Source organism: Amblyomma americanum, chromosome 4, assembly GCF_052857255.1.
Source record: "Amblyomma americanum isolate KBUSLIRL-KWMA chromosome 4, ASM5285725v1, whole genome shotgun sequence".
Classification (NCBI taxonomy): domain Eukaryota; kingdom Metazoa; phylum Arthropoda; class Arachnida; order Ixodida; family Ixodidae; genus Amblyomma; species Amblyomma americanum.
Window position 1 is genome coordinate 190,527,142 of NC_135500.1, and position 14,014 is coordinate 190,541,155.

Sequence of the window (14,014 nt, forward strand, 5' to 3'; positions counted from 1 at the left end):
GTCGGCGCTGGGAAAGCGCTGCGAGCTGTCCGCGGAAGCCATGCTACTGAGATGGATCTTGCTGTTAATCAGGTGGGTGGAACTCCTGCGTTGCTTGCCCATAATACGAAGTAGATTAACTCTTGAGTGAAATATGTATCCTGCGAGAAGCACCCATTAGAGGTCACGTATTTTTTAAGCGGTGATGATTGTTTCAGTGCCTACGCGAGCTATGTTGTGAACAAATCACCGTGCAACTGGCACGAGCACGTCCGATTATTTCGTTTCCAACACAGACTGATGCTATCAACACTCTGTATTAGCATGCTTATCGTGGGGCTTGCGCGAATGGTTATCCTCACCGTTTTAATCATATACAAATGCGACAAAACTAGCAACATCAGGCGCGCGCATATATATATATATATATATATATATATATATATGCGCGCGCCTGATGTTGCTAGTTTTGTATATATATATATATATATATATATATATATATATATATATATATATATATATATATATATATATATATATATATATATATATATATATATATATATATATATATATATATATATATATATATATATATATATGCGCGCGCCTGATGTTGCTAGTTTTGTCGCATTTGTATATGATTAAAACGGTGAGGATAACCATTACTGGAAGGAATCCATCGCACATCTCGTCATGTACACCACTGTGACAGTTGACTAAATTGACAGTAGTGTCCTCTCTCACTGTAAATGCCTTGTTTCTTTTTGCATTATTATCGTTGCGCAAATTCGGTTTCTGGCAAAAATTTTCAGCGTCTGAAGACGCTTGTCTGAGCAGCAACCAACGTTTAAAAGGAGCGACCTGTCTGCAATGAAGAAAAGTTATGGCCGGTGCTTGCGGTGAAATATCGTGCGTCCAATGTATACGTGAACAAAAATGCGAGTATCGTAAAAGCAAAATGCAAGTTTGCACTTCGTTCAACTGACACGGGATGTGCGCGCAGCATGTAGAAGAAGCATCGCAGGAAAGGTCAGTGTCTCTTTTCAGCGTATTTTCGCAGCGTGTTTGCGTTCTCGGTGGAATGCCCAAGAAAAACTCAGAGGGTGGTCAGCACTGTGTAACGCAAGATTAAGCTAAAGCTGTTTAAATATTACTCTTCGTGGTAGACGACAGCTCGGCGGACGACACGGACTCCAAGGATGAAGCGGGACAGGATGTGCGCTGCTTTCTCTCCGTTTAGTTCGTGTGGTCGACCGCTCTGTTGTCTACCATGAATCCGTAGCAACTTGCCCAAATTTCTTCCCTAATCAATGTATTACTCTCCCCCTCTCCTCCCATGGGCTCCTTCCGTGGCAACCTTCCTCCGGTTACGCATTCCTCCGCTTTCGCCATACCCTCCTCCTCCTCCCCCGGTAGCCACCCACCTAGGGGTTCCCGTCCTCTAAGGTTAGAGGTAACCTTCGGTTACTCACTACTGCTACAACTACAACTTCGCGAAACTCAGGGAACGGGCGCTTAACAGCTGTGGCTGTAAAAAAAAAAGGGGAGATTGTGGCTTCTTACATGGCTTATTCGCACGTGGCTTTTTACCAAGAATTTCGCTCAAGAATTTTGGTGCTTCTCATTTGTTTGATAGAGTAAGATATTAAACAATTGATTTCGTTGACTGTAGTGGTTAGTCAGCGGAGTTGTACAGGACACCGCGAATACAGGAAGACCGGAGTGATACAGTGACTAAAAGCTGTTGTCACCGCTTTTAGTCCCGGCTTCTCCTTTGTAAGAGAGGAAATCAACTTCAATCTCTCACCAACTGGCGTTTTGTTTTTTTAAGCTGTATCCTACCAAGGCGCTTACTACACTAGAAGTACATATCTTGTCGCCCGCCCGCTCTGCGCATGCGCATTTGGCTCCTCGGTGATCCCGTTCACATCGCCGATGTGCGTTTTTGTTTTCAATATAGTTTAACTGCAGCAGACGAATTTTCGCGCACGCACTGCCCAGAGGCCAGCATATCTCGTGGGAAAGGCCAATTCTTGGGCGATCTGTGCATGGGCACCATATGTAACCGTATATTCTATGAGCACCTTTGATTAATAAATAATTTTTTACGCCCTATAGCGGGACCGGGAGCTATGAGGCCGGCTGCAGAAAAACTCGGAACCATCTAGATATTTAAATATGCATTTTTTTTCATTTCACCTCCATTGAGAGCCTGTCGGCCGGCGAGGGCCGGAGCCGATCTCAACCACTACCTAAGCCACCGCGGCGTGTACTAAAAACTCAGATTTAGCATGAAATGTGTTCGTGCCTAAAACGCGTTCTCACACTCCCAAATGTGAATTCGTGATTGGTGAAGTGATTCTAAAGCAAGGAATGACATGCGAAGCGCGAGTCTAGCCTGCGATCGAACCGCTGGTATTTTTTTTTAGTTCGGAGCGCTGCCGACGCTAATGGCTGCATATCAGCAAGTGTACACTGTATCTTATGAACGCGAAAACGGCAACTTGCTGAAAGTGTACTCTTCTAAAAACCAGGCCATGAGTCTAAGCGCGCGCACACCATAGCCCGAGGTCTTACTAACCGGTCCCCGAAGGAAGACTCATCGGCACAGGAGCCTGCAGCCCCACAAGAGCACAGTGAGATCCTTACCCACCAGAAGCTAAATTGGCGAACCTACCCCTTGCCACCCCGGAAGCTGACGCGGGAAGAAGCCGTAGCTTGGAGACAGCTCCAGACGAACACATACCTCCACCCACCCCCCCCCCCTCCCCCCCTTACAGCTCAAACACCCCACATTATGCACAAAAATATTCCCGCTAAGCGGGGAGCACCCCACACGCTGTCACATTACATGGACTTGTCAAAGCACGCAAGCCGCTCCTAAAATCCCAAACCCACTGCCTGAGCAGTGGGAGGCCATGCTGTCCAGCTGAAGTCTAGAGGACCAAAGAGATCTGGTTCAGCGGGCGCAGTAAACAGCTAAGGCCATAGGAGCCCTGCACTAAGGGCCCCTCCGAGTTCGGGGGCGCAATTATCTTTATTGAATAAAGTGTTTGTCATCACCACCCGTCGACCATGAGCCCCAAAACAAGCACCCGTCGGCCTCGACTGTAGAAGCAAGTCTATAAATGGGGCACTACTGCATTCTCTACCGACGGCTTTTGGTGCGCTCTGGCGCCGTGGTGTGACCCTCGATATATTTTTGGTGTGCATTTTTTGTATGTGTGTGTGACGTAGGGGTGTGGAGAGCTCTTGTGGCATTACAAGGAGTCTTCAATAACAAGGATAAACGCGCGACCCTTTCGCCGAGCACTAAATGCGCGACCTAAGTCATTACAGGATTGAAGTATGTTAATCCCTACAGTTATTAAAATGGTTTGAGTCAAGCCCATTATAAGGGAGCAGTAGGCAAGAGAAGGGTCTACATGTAACAACGGCTTATCGCTTATGTATTTTTATTTTCTCACAGCGCTGTGGCCTGCCTGGCGCAGTCTTCGTGGAACGAACTCAATAATCCGAGCCAAACCGCAACTTTCAATGGTAAGCAGTCTAACGCAGAAGGATAAATTAAAGGGGCTCGCTCCGAATTCACTAAAATGGGCTAACTCTACGGACAAAAGCCAATAGTAGCGGAGCGTAAAATATTCGACAACGCACTGGTGCAACTTTTTTTACCACCCCCACGTGCTACACTCGACACTGGACGACGCACAACGTGGCCCGGAGTTCAGGAGGAGCTTGTAGAGCCTCCCGTCCAGCCATATAACCTGGCGCTTGGGCCACTTCTAGTAAATAACAGGGCGGGGACTTACAGAGTTGCATGATATGTTTCCTCTGTGAAGACAAGAGCTTTGGACGTAAACACAACGTTACATTTTTTCTTTAGATAAATTACCATCACTGAACAACATGCGCAGCTCCGACTTGACATGACGCGGTTGCTCCTGCCCCCCCCCCCTCTATCACATATTACAGCGCACTAATTACAGTCTCCTAAATTAGCGGAATTAGCAGAATGTTTGCATTACGTTTGAGGGCGCGTGTGTATGACAACCAAGTGATATAACAGTGTTACTATAATATGTAACCACAGGTTATAACTATAGGCACCTCGATTTCGAGGCTATATTAGACCATCAAACTGTTTCATTTTTCGAATGCGCAGTGCTTACTAAAAATGGATACGTTATTTTATCGAGAAAAACAAGAGCGTTGATCTCAAATGTGCCAATAATTTTCTGCTTAAGAAGAGCTGCTTTCCTTATGTCGAGTTGAGTTGAGTTGAGTGGTTGTAAACTACCGGTGGGATTAGCCTTGCAGTTGCTGCCGGCAATTGCTCCACCGTAGCGACACTTAAATAGAAATCACAGAAACACTGTCCGCAAAAACCCAAATAGACACTCCTGAGGTCACCATGTGGAGGCCAAATCCGTGTCCTGCAGGTAAAGTAGAAGAAGGCGCACACCCTACACGCAGCCGCGCTGTGTTTGCCCACAGTGATTTCGTCGAATTTGGTATACGTTACATAAAGGACAGCGAGCGTGTGGACAGTCAAATATGCGTCCTCTCATAGATTCAGTCATTTCAGGAGATTGGATAACAGGACCGCGCCGAAATGATCCTTTTTTTTTCGTACATCGGGCCGCACCCCTAAACTTTTGCTGCCGATAGTATGTCAAAGTCCTCCGGGCTACAGTAGCTAAAAATTTCCCCTGGAATTCGCTGCTTTACACCACCCCCAGCTGCCCTATCTATCTTTGCGATCGTGTTGAAATATGGGCTAATGTAACCTTTAATAACTGCGATCGTTACTCTCCGGCTGAACGCATTTCTTTATCTTGTGCTGTTACTGCATGTGAAATCATGTCAGGCAAATTTCGATCTCGCTTGAGTCAAGTTCACCATTTGATAATTTTAACTGCAACCGTTGGCTGGCCTCCTCATCAACAGATTTCGCATAGAAAATGCTCCGATATTGTTTCGTTCCACATTTGGTGCGTGCACTGGGCCAGCAAGATGGAAAAATTTCACAGGGACACCTAATTCCATTATGGGTTGGCAAATTTATCGCATTAAAACTTTAACGTGTCCTCCGTGGCCTTATATATATTTAAACTTTGTTGGCTGTCCCGTGGACGTCCTGTGGACGTCCTAAACGTGCACAGGACGTCCAAGGCAGTTTCAGTGCCCATCGGGTAGGAACGGGCTGAAATACGTGCCTTCTGCGTACGCTTCCTTGTCAGGGAACGATGGACAGTGTGAGTTGGGAAGCGTCGCGGACCGATTCGACTGCTATCCGGAGCCAGGCGCCAGCCAACAGGGCTGCGAGTCCCGGGGGTGCTGCTGGAGAGCGCTGGCCAACGGCACGGTGAAGGGCCAGCTGAACGTGCCGTACTGCTACTATCCCGCCGACTACAAGGGATACGTAGTGGATGGGTTGGACCGCTTCCCGGATCGCATCTCCTTGAAGCTCAAGAGGCAGACGCCTTCGGGCATCGACAAGGACGTGCAGTCTGTCACGGTGGACGTTTACTTCTACCAGAACGACACCGCCAGAATTACGGTGAGCTCTCTTGGACCGGACGAAGGAACCAACCCTTACAAAAAAATTTTTACACAGTCTATAGACTGTCCATAGACTATATGTCTGTGAAGTCTATAGAATTTCGATAGACTAATCCTATAGTCTAGTCTATAGGCAATACGCATTCTATATACAGTCTATAGACGATTCATAGACTTATGGCCGTTCACATTAGTAGGCTTTTGTCCATAGACAGTCTGTATACTATGAATAGACAAAAGAGAATATCTATATGAAGGCAATAGAGTCTACAAGAAGTCTATAGATACTCTATAGACCATTTTTATAAGGGAAGCAGGCTGCATGCGCAGAAAAAGGGGGGAGGGGTGACGCAACCTAGCTCATCGGGTGAGGGGCAACTGACTACATGAAGCTGTCTTTGTTCACACAATTCCACCCATCCCTTCAGCATTCGCCAGCTTGACGTGAAAGCCTGACCGCCTAAAACATGGTTTTGGATACTAAGGAATGTTCTTTTGCTCCAAAAAACTTTTCTAAAGTTTCAGAATAGGCACATTTAAATTGCAATTTGTGGAGTCTAACGACTCGAAGCCGCTGATTGGTTATGAGGGCTCCGGATTAATTTAGACCGCCTTGGGTTATTTAACGTGCGGTTACGTCACACACGCGAACGCTTTTGTATTTAGCCTTCATTGAAATACATCCGTCAGGGCTGCGATCGAACCCGCCACCTTGGGATCAGGTGCCGAATGCCGAAGCCACTGAGCCAGTACACCGGGCCAGAGTAGGGATAGCCCGCTATCCTTACCGCCGTTATAAAAATTTTGCTATCTTTGTAGCAGTTGCAGAAGTTTGTTGCCCGTTTTGTTTACGCGTGTCCGCTTATTTGTCAGGGCATCTACGGCCTTATCAAGAATTTCTGCCTGGAACGTAAAAGGAGATGATCAGATGAAAGCTGGACATGCGAACTCGTACCTAAACTTCCGATGCACGATGGCTTGACTGGATTGAGATCTTTGTACGTGCTCTTTATAGTCTCGTTGTCGTCCAGTGACAAAAGCGTCTTCGTTTTCCGAACAGAAACGAGTCAAAATATCAGTGCGCCTCAATTTGAATGCACGCGAAACCAGTCGTATTAAACTAGCCCAGAAACACAACGCACTGTACCTTACAATCGGCCATTTGTCTATAGAATGGCGCCCGTTTCAACTAAAGAACAGAACTGTAAGAGTGTAGACAAACAGACCATGAGAAGTTTGACGTGAGGCTGGAAGCTCACTATGTGATCCCTTTAAATCTGCCTGGCTGAAGGGAGATTTTCGTAATCGTCACATTGTGTTCAGCGGTCGAAGAAGCGCCAATTAAAACACAAGAGATTGAGTAAGTGCACATACTGTGAAACTCTTCCATGCTCAAATTGAGAAAGTTAATCGAGACTATGTGGTCATTGTGTGCATGAAAAAAAAAACCAAATTTCTATTGAAAGAAACGCACTTTTTTCGCATTTCGTTTCAGATCCTTGATGCCACTCAGACACGATTCACACCGCCTGTGCCGAAAATTCCTACGCGCACGTTTACGGGAAGCCTTCTCTACAACGTGACCGTCACACAAGACGGACAGCTCAAGATCTACCGCCTGGACAGTGCGTCTAAGACCATGTACGTTCGTTTTAGTTCTAACTGCGTGAGCAAGTTATTCGAATGAAATACGTTACAATTGGATAAATTCAATAATTACATTACACGGTGCATGAAGGACAGATAAAGCCAAAATAAAATCTGATGAATTCTATGAAAGTAGTTTGCAGAGTGGTGGAACAGCAGTGCTCACGTCTTCTATGCGGGAGGCGCGTCTTGTTTGGAACAAGCAGCCATCGAAAACGAGCTTCTTTTTACTCAAGTAAACACGCACCACCCCCTATTTTTGCTCAGCTGTCTTTGGGGAAGAACGCTTGGTATGCCATTTAGGTAAGCACTCCATCGAGTTATGAACTGTTCCAAAGAGTAAAACAATCAGTACTGAGCCAGAGGGTCAATCTGCTCTTTCATCTTCCCGCTCCGCCCCTCCTTTTCTTTTTTCCACCTTCTGCATCAGCCTGCTTTATTCTTTTTCAGCTTCCACGCCAACCTGTCCCGCCTTGTGTTCACGGACCAGTTCCTTCAAATCTCCACGCTATTGCCGTCAGACTATGTCTATGGTCTCGGGGAGCAATGGAATTCGCTACGTCGAAACGTAAACTGGACAAGCCGCTACTTCTTCAACCGAGACCGGCCTCCCGTGGTCTGTACTGCAATCAACATACCTGTTACTAAAAGAGATAAAAATGTTGGTCGCATTGAGGCTGCGCAGATGTTCACATATTATATAGCACACGCAGCAGCGCGCTGCCACGGCTTGAGGAAAGCAACTGCGGGCGTCATTAGTGGCGCCACCGCCAAATGACTTTATCCTCCTCCTCCTCACTAGATGGAGCTGTACCACAGTGTATGTGGTACCACAAGCAAATATCTGGACAGCAGTAAGGGGGCAAATCAGCAATTATCGGTTAAGAAAAAGGTTAAGGAAACAGAGAGCTTTGTGGAAAACAGGGATGCTGACGAAATCAGCACTGGGAACATACCAGACCTTTAAACAGGAAATTGTCAAAGAAAATATATACGATAATTGTAGGGGAAGTTCTTTGTTGTTTGAGGCCAGGACTGGAGTTTTGCGGACTAAGACGTATAGAGTCAGGTACCAGGAGATAGACACTTCGTGCATTGCGTGCGGAGAGGAGGAAACGGCTGAACACTTGATGCTCTCCTGTAAAGGGCTTCACCCTACAGTGGAAAGCAGCGGGGCTGACTTACCCAAGGCATTGGGGTTTATGGATAGTGAAGGGAAAGTGGATTTTAAGAGGTTAGAAGTAACCAAGCGAAGGTTATCTGATTGGTGGCTGAAAGCAAGACAGGAGTAAAATTTCACAAGACATGGCTAGGTGGCTTGAGCCACTGCCCGATGTAAAGGGTTCAGCCGTATCCATCCATCCATCCATCCATCCATCCATCCATCCATCCATCCATCCATCCATCCATCCATCCATCCATCCATCCATCCATCCATCCATCCATCCATCCATCCATCCATCCATCCATCCATCCATCCATCCATCCATCCATCCATCCATCCATCCATCCATCCATCCATCCATCCATCCATCCATCCATCCATCCATCCATCCATCCATCCATCCATCCATCCATCCATCCATCCATCCATCCATCCATCCATCCATCCATCCATCCATCCATCCATCCATCCATCCATCCATCCATCCATCCATCCATCCATCCATCCATCCATCCATCCATCCATCCATCCATCCATCCATCCATCCATCCATCCATCCATCCATCCATCCATCCATCCATCCATCCATCCATCCATCCATCCATCCATCCATCCATCCATCCATCCATCCATCCATCCATCCATCCATCCATCCATCCATCCATCCATCCATCCATCCATCCATCCATCCATCCATCCATCCATCCATCCATCCATCCATCCATCCATCCATCCATCCATCCATCCATCCATCCATCCATCCATCCATCCATCCATCCATCCATCCATCCATCCATCCATCCATCCATCCATCCGTCCGTCCGTCCGTCCGTCCGTCCGTCCGTCCGTCCGTCCGTCCGTCCGTCCGTCCATCCATCCATCCATCCATCCATCCATCCATCCATCCATCCATCCATCCATCCATCCATCCATCCATCCATCCATCCATCCATCCATCCATCCATCCATCCGTAACACTGCAGAGGATCAGCAAGAACAGAGGGCTGCAGGCTTGTCTGAGCTTGTGAACACCTACTCACGGCGAGACACAGAAACCGGCCGGAGATTTGACACGCATGTCATATATGCATATACGTGACAGAAGCCACCGAAACCGAGGAGCATAGGGGACGTTCCTATTCTTTTACAGTTTGTGGTGTTCATCAATGACCACCCGCAACTCTGCCACTTTTCTGAAAGATCTTTCCTAATATGATCTGATACAGAATGCGACTTCAATATGGAAGGGGTGCGCTAATGAGTTGATGTGGCTGGTCACAGAACAGGGCACTACAAATCAGCCACCTCTGAGTTTTCTGCCCTGCATGTACAGTGCCTTCACTTGTAGTAAAATATTAGCCGCTAGCAGGATTGTAGGAGTAAAATTTAATATTGATGGTGACCTTGCATGCCTAACGAACAATTTACATCCCCCAGGGCGACAAGAACCTTTACGGCAGCCACCCTTTCTTGCTTGGAGTTGACAGCGACTGGCAGGGCTACGGAGTGTTTTTGCACACAAGCAACGCTCTGGGTGAGTCTTCAAATTCCAACTGCATTTAATAGGCGCGGCTGCTCGTTGAGAAGTATTCCGAGGCTTGACCCTATAGGCAAGCTAACATTGGCAGCACGAGACGTTGCGTAAATATTGGGAGAATATACACACTGCTGAAATAAACAGGATTGGGTGGGCAGTTCGAATCAGTATTACCTCATCTATATTACATGATATCCCTACACCAGCGGCATATTTCGTTCTAAGGATCAATGGAAAATTTCTGACGCATGGAGCTAATTCAATGAAGACATCCTTAATATATGCGTTTGTCTCTTTGTTTGAAATAGAAATGCCATGGCTAATCACGATACGTAGAGTAATAATATTGAGCGCATACTGCAGGCCAATTAACAAGTTTTTCTCCAAAGTGGTGCACATTGATATTGCTTTGATCGATCCTTGCACCCACTCCGATGGAGTTTGAAAGCCAAGTGTGAGAAGATGGTGGTACTTAACTGTCCGTCACAGACTCGCAAAAATCGTGACGTCTCGGTGCACATCACCCTCTGCTCTTCAAGCTAAGAGCTTGCATTTTTGTCTGCTTTCGGGATATATTCCGCGTATATTGTTATATCAACGCTTAGCTCTAAGAGTTTGAGGGTTTCGAACTCGATGAGCAGCAGTTGCAGTTAGGAGTGACTGCGGAATGAGTTGTTGCAGAACAACGTTAAAAGCTAACGCATTTTAAAAGTGCGCAAATTGCGTTATCTCCTGAACCGTTTTGCAGACGGTACGCCGTTTCGCATTCCGTTACAGCATAGATATTGAGAAACCGAATCCCACTGTAGGAACGTTTCTTTATCGACAATCAGTTCACTTTGTCTAATCCATGAATGCACACATTTTGCTCAGTGGAGAAAATTCAGGCAACATTTTAAGTTCTGCACTGGCCTCATTTACGGCGAATATTCTAGTGGGCGATCCAGGACCCGTTTTATCGCTCTGTCAACCAAAATGTGCGTTGTTTTGGCGTGAATAACAATCAGTTACGCGTTCCGGTTGTCGGCTACTGGTTCTACTATGGGTCACCCCTCATTTCCCCTTAGAACAATGAGCGCATCTTTTGTTTCTGTCGTTCATTTGAAGTTTTGCCTGTAGCGCTAGACTTTGACTTTAAGGTGTAACGTTAAGAGACCGGAAGCGCGCAGAGTGGGTGAGGGAACAAACGCGGGCTAATGACGTCCTAGTCTGATCAAGAGGAAGAAATGTGCTTGGGCAGGGCATGTAATGCAAAGGCAAGTTAATCGCTGGTCCTTAAGGGTAACGGAGAGGATTCCAAGAGAAGGCAAGCGTAGCAGGGGGCGGCAGAAGGTTAGGTTGGCGGATGAGGTTAAGAAGTTCGCAGGCATAGGGTGGGCGCAGCTGGCAAAGGACAGGGTTAATTGCAGAGACATGGGAGAGGCGCGTTTCCTTTTTCCGCGTCCCCACATCCGCGTCTCCTCCTTCAGAGGTTGTCCTGCAGCCCACACCAGCAGTCACCTTCCGTTCCCTGGGTGGCGTCCTGGACCTTTTCGTGTTCACGGGCCCTACGGTTGGTGGCGTGGTGCAGCAGTACCAGCGCGTAGTGGGCTTTCCTGCCCTGCCACCCTACTGGAGCCTCGGCTTCCACCTGTGCCGCTTCGGCTACAAGACGCTCAACAGGACGCGCTACATCATGGAGAGTAACATCAAGGCCGGAATACCAGTGGTAATTGCGATGCTATACGGTTGCACCTCACCCCGTAGCTGAGAATCGCGTTTGTTAGCCATTCCCTCTGCTCAAGTATGGATTTCATTATTTGATCGTTACGAAGGTGCTTTTCGGAAATTACCGGGTTAAGTAGTGTTAGAAATTGCGTGGCTTATTCTACCTTTTTTTTTTTAATTTCCCGACAGATATGTTTGAAAATTTATTGAATAACCCGTTCATAAACCGTTGTGTACACGACATTTGCGCCCTGATGAACATTAATTTGCTCCAGTTCACGACTAAACTTCCGCTGCTACATAAACTGTTTCATAATTTGTTGGGGCTTGCTGTGTAAACTGAACATTATTACATACGATGTAATTCGTGATTATAAATGTGACCAAGCCTGTGCAACTGCACTACATGGGGCTCTCCAGGTCAGGTAATGCATCTAAAAATTAACGCAGTGTGTGCGATTTTGAGTACACGATGAGCAAACCAAGTGAAGGTTATTTGTACCTATTTTAAAAGACCCTCCGTGTTAAGGTAATCACGTTGTAGAACAACATCACGTGTGCCCAATGGGCATTGAAACTCCCTTGAACGTCCTGTGGGCATTCAGGATGTTTGCAGGACGTCTGCAGGACGTCCAAGAAAGGTCCAGGCCTCATTGGGTGGTTATCCTAGTTGAATAATGATTTTGGTAGTGAAGGCACTTTGTGCAATTTCTGGGTCATGATGAGCTACCTAAATGATGATGTTTTTGTTTTTTTAAAGGACACGCAGTGGAACGACATTGATTACATGGACAGAAGAAACGACTTCACCTACGACAAGGAAAACTTCGACGGACTTCCGGAGTTCGTTGAACAGCTGCACGCATCCGGTCGCCACTACGTCGTCATTGTGGCAAGGATTTTTGCAATGTTTCTCACGAGCAGCAGAGAAAGATGCGCGAAATTGATCCCCTCCGATTGTCGTGCCAGAAATTAGGTAGAAATTTTCCCAACTTGAAAGCATGTTTTTTTCTTCTTAGATGCCTGTTACAAACGTATAGCTTGTTCTTGTCCTTTCTTTCTTTTTCGCTTTGAAACAAATGAACCGCCAGTTACAGAACATACGGAGTTTAAACAAAAACAGGAAAAAGAAATAGTAAACTCCCATCGGAAAATGTTATGCAAATAATGACGACCAGAGAGAAGATGGTAGGTTACGATAACATCTGGGATGATATTTCACATTTACAACAAAAAAGTGCGCGTGAGATGGTTAACATTGGCAAAAACGGTAAATGTTTCATCCTCGTTAAAATTGCGCCTTTCTTCATGGTTGGTGCAACGCAATTTCGAGGAAATCCTTTCTTCCTACCAATCGCTCGCAATTGTTCATGGCTTGCGTTGCTCCAGGACGGTTTATTTTGCCCTAATTACGGTAAAATACTAAAGTAACTAAGGAAAAAAGAAAAATGGTAAAACCGCGTGATCAAGTTAAAAGTCTGAAAGAGGCCTCGCACGTTTGCATATGAGCGGAAGATGGTTACGTGTGTTGTGCTTTCAGAGCTCTAGCTTGAGGCAATACGAAAAGAAAAATCTGAATTCTCAAAGACGACGAGGATGTTCAACCGTAGACGAAAGGTGTGGCGTGGCCAGCGCAAGTAGAAAATGTCGATGGTAATAAGACAGACAATATTCTCTAGCAGCACGGCTGATGTGCATGGCCAGGACGGCAGCAGAAGCCAATACATTCCTTGAATAAGGAACCGGCCAGTCACCCCGCGGTCTGTCGGTCAGTCAATCAATCAATCAACCAATCAATCAAGAGGTATTCTACACCACTGACATTCACTCTAGTATGGCTTTGTGCGCAGATATAATTTTTTTTAGAAATTGCCAGGCAAGTCCGAGCAATGCGGCAAGAGCTTATTTCTTCTCTAATTGATGCGAAAGGGAAAATAGTTTTCATTTCAACTGCTGGATAGTGTACCATGAGAAGTACGACCAATACACGACTGGAAAATTTGACAGTCTTCTTCTTTTTAATTTTAGAACGGCACTTCGCGATATCATTGAAACTCTTTTAAGCTAGCAAGGCTATAGTGAAAGGCGGAACCGAATGATCTCTGTAATGACTGGCCTTCAAAAGGTGCGGTCGATTTTCAAGAAATGTTCAACAATTTACAGAATGCAGCTAAGTCCGACGGCACGTGGCATCATGCAGTTCTATCCCGCTCAGATCGCTCACCATTTGCAGGATCCCGCGGTAAGCGGCTCCGAAGCACCTGGGAGCTACCCTCCTTACGAAGATGGCCTAGCCATGGATGTTTTCATCAAAAATACCACGGGAGGCATCGTTTACGGAAAGGTAACGAATAATTCTGACCTTTGATTTTAATTGTAATCGATACTCCTAGAAAGGAGCGAAATAT

The 14,014-nt window shown here is 46.3% G+C and overlaps 1 protein-coding gene across 1 annotated transcript in view; it reads left to right on the plus strand.

Annotated features, from left to right (window-relative positions):
* Positions 1-14,014, plus strand: part of LOC144128877 (lysosomal alpha-glucosidase-like) — a 47,502-nt gene continuing 33,488 nt past the window's right edge. The window contains exons 1-9 of the mRNA XM_077662650.1: positions 1-72; positions 3,455-3,525; positions 5,229-5,548; positions 7,046-7,191; positions 7,648-7,813; positions 9,800-9,896; positions 11,369-11,607; positions 12,367-12,498; positions 13,840-13,950. Of these exons, the coding sequence (XP_077518776.1) occupies positions 41-72; positions 3,455-3,525; positions 5,229-5,548; positions 7,046-7,191; positions 7,648-7,813; positions 9,800-9,896; positions 11,369-11,607; positions 12,367-12,498; positions 13,840-13,950 (1,314 nt within the window). The 5' untranslated portion in view covers positions 1-40. The remainder of the gene's footprint in view (positions 73-3,454; positions 3,526-5,228; positions 5,549-7,045; positions 7,192-7,647; positions 7,814-9,799; positions 9,897-11,368; positions 11,608-12,366; positions 12,499-13,839; positions 13,951-14,014) is intronic.